This window comes from Triticum aestivum, chromosome 5D, assembly GCF_018294505.1.
Source record: "Triticum aestivum cultivar Chinese Spring chromosome 5D, IWGSC CS RefSeq v2.1, whole genome shotgun sequence".
Classification (NCBI taxonomy): Eukaryota; Viridiplantae; Streptophyta; class Magnoliopsida; order Poales; family Poaceae; genus Triticum; species Triticum aestivum.
In genome coordinates this window covers 445,239,005-445,248,257 of record NC_057808.1, presented here as the reverse complement: position 1 = coordinate 445,248,257, position 9,253 = coordinate 445,239,005, and the positions used below count along the sequence as shown (strand labels likewise).

The window sequence follows — 9,253 nt, the reverse complement described above, 5'->3', positions numbered from 1 at the left end:
CTACAAAGCGTCCGTCCTTTTATCTACTGATTTGCCTGTATAGTAGGGCAGGCACAGCACAAGGGTTGGATGGATTTCATTCATTCATCCGGACCATCATCAGAAAAGAAAAGGAAGGATCATACTATTTATAGTCCACCAATCAGGTTTTGCCAGGACCCTGTTTCACTCCGGGTGGGTCCTTATGCTTCTGGCCGTCCAACCATTGAACCAACGAGTCAAGCTGAAACAGAGACACTAATCTGCCGCGTGGGATTCCCCTATTTGACCATGTGTCGCTTTTTTGGTAGCCAGTCTGTGTGATCACCGATCATCAAATTCTCGGGCGCCCACTGACTGAACCGTCGGGAGATGAATAAACTTAAGAAGATGCTCATCGACATCGGTATGCAGAGTGGACACTATATATACATACAGGCGACATTGCCCGGTTTTGTGGAAACTCCAGTATCCAACTGGAAACAAATGTGGGAGACAAGGGCTTCTTCATCTATGCACAGAGCCTAGCTAATCAGAGAAGAAACATACGGCGGCTATCAACGAAAATGAATCTGCAGGCCTACTTCTTGTTTGGTGCACTTGTGCTTGTGATGCTCTTCCCCAATTTGAACAACGTAAGTATGAAGAAAACGCTCTCCCATACCTCTAGGGGGTAACCGAGAACCAGTGCAGCGCACAAGCTTTGAAAAATCAGCGCAATCACTTCATCATTCAACAAAGCTTCCAGCGGGGAACCTATCGGCAGATGGGCAAGGCTAAATTAACAACATGTTAGACACAGAAGGGATGAGGTGTGATAGAAGGTCATACCATGGTGTCTTGCAGCATTTGAAGCATGCCCTCCCCGTTTTAAGCAGCAGGCATTGCCAGTGACGTCCAGAGAAATCAGAATCCTATTCTTCCAATTTAGTCCGTCCGGTAAGTACACCATCGTCCCAAACTTCAAGCCACCTGTACTCACAATCCATATTAAAGTCAAAATTTTGTCAGATTAAAATAATGTATAGTTATTCTTTTTTTTTTTGCAGATCTACCCATTCCAGAGCACATTTAAACGAGAAATAGACGAGAACCACCTTGATCCATTCCCATCTATCAACAGGCACTCTCCATGACGCCATCCATTTTGAAAATGGCCAAAGAGTATACTCCCATCCTTGGCATAAAATCTCCCCTCGCCATTAGCCTTCCCCTTCCAGAAATTCGCAAACCAACGGTCACCACTGTGAAAATAGTACCAACCCTAAAGAGAAGAAGGAAATCTCAGAACTTCACATACAAACTTGAAAGAGGGTTGCAATATTCAAACCAACATGCAAATACGTAGTCAATATTTAATACTATACAAGATGTCACTATTAGATTTTACAAAGTATACAGCTGAGCACATGTTCAGTTACAGTAAGCAATCAAAATCAATACTCGGAGTCTTTTCATGAAGCCTTGAAACAGGATTTTGGTGCATAAGAATATAAGGGGAAAAGATGCACATATAAGCTATGCAAATGAAATTGAAAAGCAAGTATAAATTGTTCGGTAGCAAATCTATCTAAAATGTTCTAACTGTCGCAGGTCACTTGGCAATATTTGATTAAACTATCAAAGTATGCTGACGGACTATATTCCGACATTAAGTGCTTATTTCTCATCAAGTAATCATGAGACTAATCAAATAGAGCATGGAAAGAACAAGCACAATCTAACATGGAGAGTGCCTATTTAATAACTAAACAGAAATTTCTGATATCACCATGTTTCAGATAATTTAACTAGAACATTTCAGAAGTATCATGTACAGATGGCAACTGAGTGCACCCTACCTTTCCATGAATAAGATCGTCCCTCCATGTTCCATGAAATACATCACCATTACTGTAATAAAGTGTTCCCAAACCGGATCTCTTGCCATACCTCCAGAGTCCATCATAGATGCTACCATCACTGTAGGTTAAGCGTCCCTGTAGAGAAGTTAAGAAAACAGGATTGGTAATACTTCCAGCCAGCCAACTAGAAGAGATCAAGTGCTTTAATGAGCTTCACCTTTCCTTCAGGGACACCTTCTTGGCATCTCCCTCTGTAAGTCCCTTCTCCAAACTGTATTTCAACTATTGGGCTCCATGTTTTTTCGGGTTCTCTTTCTGCATCCTACAAGATATATAAGAGAGTACAGTTGTCATACAGCAACCTAGGCATGCCAATAAATTTATTACATGAGCAAGAGTCTAAAGATGTCAACTTGTTAAGGCTATTGAGCATTATCTACCAAAGGCTTAGATCATGCACAGTTCTAGCAATGACAAGCAGCTGTGTCTCAAATATGACTGATAATGAAAAGCTTTTCCCTGGAGATGGACAACAGTTCCAAAGACAAGTTAAAACGGAGCTTAGTGTACTTGCTTGGGTTTCAAACCACTATTTCATCGCAGAAACATTGCTGAAAAAGAAGAACATTAGTTTGTTCAGTATCTTGTGAACCAAATAATAACCAAGTTGTACTTGCAGCATAAACACCGCTGCCCACCACACTCCACAGTGCACACATGACTAAATGGAAAACCTATTTCAGTACCACAAAGAGAGAGAAACTGATGAGTCGCCACACCATAGGAACAATGGCAAAAATGAAAGGGAACGACTGCAACACATGAGGAGTAGCTCAAGAGGAACCTAGGAGGATGGTTTTGATGCACAATTATCCAATTTGGGTAGGCAAAACCAGGCGTCTGATTTGGCAAAAATACGAAGGAACAACTGCAACACATGATGATGATGAATAGCTGGAGAGGGAATTAGGAGGGTGGTTTTGAGTGCACCCAGTTTGGGCTGGCGAAACCAGGCATCCGATTTGATGAACCTACATGCAATAAAAAGGTTGTACTAAAACATGATGGCGGTTCTCATCCTCAAATGTGATGAACAAAACTTAACTTGATTAGGATACACAAGCTATTTGCAGATGAAGAATGCAGTCTTAAATCTTAAGAACAAAACTATACCAGGAGAAATCCAAGATAAGTCTAAATATACAGAGACAGCGAGGGAGGGACTAACGAGCATCGATGCAGCTCGGCTGGCAGCAGAACCACGTTTTCGAGATTTATCCATTCTGCCCTTTAGAAATGCCGCTGCAGAACTACATATCTCCATCACTTTCTCCAAACCAACACCAGAAAGTGAGGTTCCAGAGACAGCATGCCCAGTAGATAGAGGTGTGCTATCGGTAGCATTATGGGTTTCAGGCTGTGTATTTGGAGAATGATCATACTGAACCTCAAGAGATTTTACACCAACAGGCAGAGTGATATAATCGAGCTCATTCCTTTTATTGCTTCTACCTGTTGTGGTCCGCTCTTTAGCCCACAATTGTGCGATACCAAAGGCATTACTCCAGAAATTACGCTCCTGTTGTGAACTTGGATCCTCTTGTCAATGAAGAATAAAGTTAGGATGCTCCACCAAAAAAGGCAAAGAAGCATAGGGAACCTAGTGCAATCAATTTTACCTCTGCCAACATCTATACTAGTTTCTCCATCAGACTCTAAATTAGCTTCTTTAAACTCTGGATGTATTCTCCCATTACTGTTATCACATTCCCTAAGAGAGATTGCAATGAACATCAAGTAACTGAAAGTTAAACTAAAGAAGGGATAATATTCACTGGGAAATAAAAAGATGGGTATGTACATTACCTCTCAGATTTGATATTTTCTATTTTGTCAGAACGTAAATTAGAAACAGTAGCATCATTAGAAACACTGAAATGTTCTGGCAATCCTTGATCCGCTAAGCTCAATCCACTGTCAGGCAATTGGCTGAATGAGTGATTTAACCGAGCTTGTCTAAGCTCCTGAGTATCTCCTCCCATAAGAGATGATATAAAAGGAAAATGCAAAGCCATGCTCAAAAGAAACCCCTCCTTTACTGAGGCAACATTTTCATCACGGGCATTTCTGGAAACGAACAATGAGCACATTTATCATTCATTTATATGCTGCTACTTATCTGCATAAACATTGAATAAAGAACTGCAATCCAGACCATAATACGCAATTTTTGTACGTCCCAGTTTAAAAACAAGTACGCCTTATGAAAAAGATACTACACGAATTGCAATTGTTGTCTGAATGCTATCCCCATTAGAAGAAACAATGAAAACCGGCACCCCTGTTTCTGAATATCCTTCCCCAAGATAATATAGCAAGAAATCCGTTTAATCACCAAAGATGGAAAAAACACCAGATAGTATACAATGTTTGTACTTGGGGCGGTAAGCTTCTGAATACAAATAGTCTTCATTAAAAGTTGTACAAAAATAGCGATTCAAACCATGAAGAAGTTCTGGAACAAAACCCATGAATCAGTTTGAAGCATCTACTATATATCACCTATTTATCTAACACATAGTGACATGGACCGGGCAACTTCATACTAGAAGTATGAGATTAAAGTTAAAAGGGATACTAAGTTTGATATTCCCCGCCAACAAAAAAATCTGATATAGAAACTATAAGAAACTGAAGAGGCAATCATGTCTGCTAGAAAGTAATAGATGATTAATGAATATTAAATGTCCTTTTTTCACTCCAAGCTCACAGGTTCAGACTGCTATTCTGTTTTCATCGGATAGTTGAGACATGACGTAAAAGTGTAGGTTGATTGTAGTGAAATACATGTAACTTGAAAGATTAACTGAATACTGTTAGACTAACAAAGCATGATTCAGTACATGCATAAGTAGCGGGACAATGTGATTGGACAAGTTAAATGAATGAGACATTAAGAGTCGGCGTAAGTATGAATTTTCTCAATCAGGTAAAATTTGTTGTGCAAGAGCTTACCGAATTGTTAGAAGAGAAACTACTATGAGTTTTGGCTCTAGATCAGGTTCAGAATTTCTAGAAAATATAATGTCCTTAGTGAACCCAGTAACTCGACGAAAGATGTGTAGAATGGAGATCATATCACTCTCGGCCAATACCCGGGAAGTTGTAAGCGACAGAAAAACAACATTGTTCAAGTCCTACATCAAAATATCGTATACCCAGATCAGTGCCAAGAAAACAGAACATTGTTACAGAAAGAGATAAGTTATGAGCAGGAACAGTGTTTTCCTACAATAGAAATTCATCATAGTTATAAGAAGCATACAAAAATCAAATAATGCATTGCCCTAATAACTCTAATGTGGGAGAGCTCAAAGCCTCAAACAACAGGTTCCCACATGCTTGAGATGAACTGGCTAGTGCAAAGTAAGATTGCAAATGTGACAAGGACCTGACTACATGAGTTGTTTGTTCAGCATATATATTTCCATCATCATACACACCAACATAACCAGTATTATAAGAGAGAAAATAGTATTGAAGATTTCTTTTCTTTTTCTTTATTAACTGATTAGTTATCTACTACCATATCCAGAATTTGGGAGCATTAGTGCAGGCTTGCGTGAATCGTATACTAACATGCAACATGTCAGGGGTTGAATACTTGGTTATAGAATTTTCACGGGTGTAGACACACACAATAGACAGTTACTTTTTGCACAAGTGATAGCAACATTTACTCTTGGTACGAGTGGGTGCAGATTTAACAGTTCATAGTGTAAATAGAGAATTGTGTGCACCTTTATGCCACCACGAAGAAATGGACAGTGAAGAACAGCCTGTTTAATAGCTGATTGGACATTATAACCAGCACCAAATCCAACCCTAGCTTCCCCATAGCTTTTGAGTAGCTGTTAGAATTGTACACTGTAAGAATCAAGAAACAAACTCACATGCTGGTCATACCACTGAGTAGTAAGAGAATTCAGAAGATTACTTTGCCTACTTCATCAGGATCAACTTCCTTAATTTGTGCATCAAGGGAGCTCCAGAACATTTGATTAAATCCCTGATATGTCAAGGGTACGAGATTAGTCAATTAGAATAGTAAAATAATATTTTTGATACAAAGAAAACAGAAAAGAACTTAAGACTCACCGACATCATGATGGATATCATACTAATAGTTGAGAGGACAGCATTATTGGCACTTTCCAAAGCTTCAGCAAGAGTTTCCACTTCCGTCTCAAGCAGTGAATCAGCTTCAATAACTGGGGTGGAAAAATACATAGTAATTCGTCAAGATCGTGCACACTTTTCTTATTTATTTAAAATACAAAAATATATTATAAAGTGCAGCCGGATAGATCCAATCCATTTTAACTACATATCATTTGTCTTGGGCTGTGATTAATGACAGATGTTGAAGTGTAGTTGATATGATACTAAATTGCACTACAAACTATTACAAGTTTATAACTACATAATATAATTTCAATGTAGATCAGTAAAAATACATGACTGATCCTTACTACTTTGCTACCTCTAGTACCACAAGAAAAAGTCAACATACTTATTACATAGTGCTACTATATCATCCCTTCTGCAATCCCTACAAAGTGAACCAGAAGCTCATGCTCCCTCGGGTTCTTTTTAGTTTTTGCAAATAAGGGACATCTGTATGGCTCGCCTTTTCTGGGTCATGAGCATGTACAAAGACTTCAATAAAAACACATAACAAGCTCAAATGTGTCAACCTACTTTTACTCTCGTTCTATCTACAAGCAAAAGGTGGGACGAGCACAATATCAAGATCCATAACAAAGCAAAGATAAAATCCAAATAGAAAGAAAAAAAGTGAAAGCCCTCTTTGAGTATTGTTTTTTGTTTCCATAAAATATTTGAGTATTGTCAATTTTACTTCAGCTCTAGTGCAAAAGCGTTAAAGCATGCTGTAACAGGTAGGCCAGAAAATGGATTACCAATGTGAAAATTCGAGCATGCTTGAAATTTAACAATCAAATCAGATGCCTGCAGAACCAAAAAGTACAACAGTTAATGATAACTCAAAAAGACAATATAATAATCTTGATTTATTTAAGCAGGCTGTAGGGAGCAATGCACATTTCAAAAAATATCACTGCACAAGTATGCCACCTCCAATTGCCGTCTTTGTCCCTCGAAACAAAAGGGCTTCAAAAATATTGATGCAGCCAGATTATCAGCAGATTTGGTAGCACTTAGAAGCTCCAGTGCAGCGATTTGATCAGCCTCCTGTCCGGCACTTGCAACCTACAGAATGCATTCACTTTAAGATGAAAATCTTAATCTATCTTAGCCGACAAAATCTGAAAATCAGTAGCAAGATATAGTGTTCGGAAGTTCATGTTAACATATCATCTGCTGTGATCCAGAGGCACCTATATCAGCACCAAAAAGACCAATTTTACCTTCTTGTTCTAAAATGCTCGATCACATTTCCCACAAGAATGTCATTTCATCCCATTATTTGTTAGAAGTGCTTCTCAAACACTAGTAAGAAACGTGTGGGGGGTATCACTGCATACAACATGGTTAATTGGCCAGTTCACTTGGCGTCCTCTATATAAAATTTCTGGATCTAGCTCAGGAGTGTTCTCATCTTGGGGGGTAAATCACAATCTTAAATTTACACCAAGAATTGATCCATGAACCAGGACCTCTCTCAGGCAAACGGAAACATGAAACATGCTCTGGACAGATAGTTGGGTTGTTAACAGTTGCCAAGCTAAGTACCTTTTCTTGCATTGACATTCTACTTATGTGGGTATCAAAGTAATTAAACACAACATAAATAGAAGAGATAGTACAGATTTATAGTGAAATCAGCACTATAATGAAATCAGGCAACATGGGTTGAAGTTGTCAAGGTCAATTGTTTGTTTCTAAAGAAATGAGCACAGCCAGAACTAGTAACATGACAATACATTATCAAACACAAAAATAAGTCAAAATTTCTAATATCAAAAGAGCAACTGACGCATACTTAATATTCTGACAAGAACAAGAAAACAATAAATCACATCAAACAGAGAGATGGGAAGTGTACAAACAATAATAACCGCCGACGGGCAAGGATGAAGAGATAAGGGACGTTCCAAGACTCCAACTGCTGTCTCTGAAAATAAAGAACTGCCGGGTTCATGCTAAAAACTAGAAGAGAAAACATGTGTACACATTGTTAATGCAGAATAAACAATCGGACGAGAAGTAAAGGCACAGAAAAGTTGACCTGTATCCTGAATTCTCGGTATGAATTGCACTTCAGAATTATCCACATGTACTGTCCTGAAACAAAACTACATGTAAGACTTAACCGTTACAAAGAAAAGCATATGAGGGCAAGTTACGAAGTACTGAAAACGACGCACATGCCTAGCATTATAAAATTTGATAACATATTGGGCTGCTTGCAATTCTTTTTCTGTTTTGTGTTGAATTGAGGTGCACCATTTTGTTACAAGAAACTCACATCACATGATTAATTTTCACAGCAGAATTTTTACAAGGAGTTTCCAACGCATCACCACATAAACCTTTGGAAGTGCATTGATAGGAATCGGAGTAATAGTTATTGTGACCAAAACACTACACTAGGTTCCGATTCGGCTACTGCGCTAGTGTGAAACCGAAGCCACACACTAAATCACCATCGGCATTGTCTGGAAGAGAACGCAAAATGGTCCGACAGTTCCACATTTTCGAAAACTAACACTGCCATTGCTTCAAACAAGGTCTACGCCCAAATCCCAAACCACATTGCGCTGCAGCGCGAGGGTTCCAGTGCGGTACCAGAAGCGGATCGGGGTGGAGGAGAGGGTGCGGGAGCCGAGGCAGAAGTCGATGACGGCGTCCTTCCGGCTCCCGACGCCCACCACCTCGACGGGCTCCACCGCAGCCGCGCGGACCCTGGGGAGGCGACGGCGGCGCCTCCGCGGGGACAGGGCGAGGCGGCGCGGGGAAGCGAGCGGAGGCGGGAGCGGGACCATCAGGACGCCTCGCACCGAAGCCGCCATGGACGAAGAGGAGGCGAGAAATGGCCGGCGGTGGGCTTGGAGGCCGTACGCCGCGACGGCGTGCGGCGGCTGGTGTGAGCCGCCGGTGAGCGGTGAGGCAAAGCGAAAAGGGAAATCGTTGGTCGTTAGTGCTCTCTGACTGTGCTCGTGGTACTGGGCCGACATGTTTGTTGTTAATCCCATCTTGTTCTAAGCGGGCCTACTGTATAGATGGGCCAGTCACGAATTTGAAAAAAAAGTTTACGAGCCCAGATGTGAATAAGATGGGAGCTCCTTTCGTTTTTTGAGGATTATAAGATGGAAATTGAATTGAGGAGTACTCCTCCAAATATCACTTCCCCCTCTCCAGGTTGCAACAAGTGGCGTGTTGCATAT

General features: G+C 40.3%; 1 protein-coding gene across 2 annotated transcripts; it reads right to left on the bottom strand.

The window, feature by feature from the left end:
- Positions 1-333: 333 nt before the first annotated feature.
- On the bottom strand, positions 334-9,013 carry LOC123122572 (protein ACCUMULATION AND REPLICATION OF CHLOROPLASTS 3). Of its 2 annotated transcripts, XM_044542784.1 has the most exons (17): positions 8,655-9,013; positions 8,095-8,150; positions 7,916-7,980; positions 6,981-7,115; positions 6,806-6,854; positions 5,982-6,094; positions 5,821-5,892; positions 5,624-5,734; positions 4,839-5,020; positions 3,690-3,950; positions 3,503-3,594; positions 3,052-3,422; positions 2,041-2,145; positions 1,821-1,958; positions 1,077-1,243; positions 811-951; positions 334-735 (listed from the first exon to the last, which is right to left on the bottom strand). In XM_044542784.1, the coding sequence occupies exons 1-16, from the start codon at positions 8,876-8,878 to the stop codon at positions 894-896; spliced, it is 2,199 nt and encodes a 732-aa protein (XP_044398719.1). In that variant the 5' UTR covers positions 8,879-9,013; the 3' UTR covers positions 334-735; positions 811-893. The 2 variants fall into 2 exon arrangements, with proteins under 2 accessions (XP_044398719.1, XP_044398720.1); XM_044542785.1 differs by lacking the exons at positions 334-735; positions 811-951; positions 1,077-1,243; positions 1,821-1,958 and adding an exon at positions 2,264-2,854 and having other exon boundaries at positions 2,090-2,145.
- Positions 9,014-9,253: the final 240 nt, after the last annotated feature.

Excerpts from the sequence above, each read along its gene's own strand:
- LOC123122572 (XM_044542784.1), bottom strand. The coding sequence starts at position 8,878 with ATGGCGGCTTCGGTGCGAGGCGTCCTGATGGTCCCGCTCCCGCCTCCG. Across the intron at positions 2,146-3,051 it reads GCCGAGCTGCATCGATGCTC|GATGCAGAAAGAGAACCCGA; the intron begins GTTAGTCCCTCC and ends TATATCTTGTAG. Across the intron at positions 1,959-2,040 it reads AAGGTGTCCCTGAAGGAAAG|GGACGCTTAACCTACAGTGA; the intron begins GTGAAGCTCATT and ends ACTTCTCTACAG.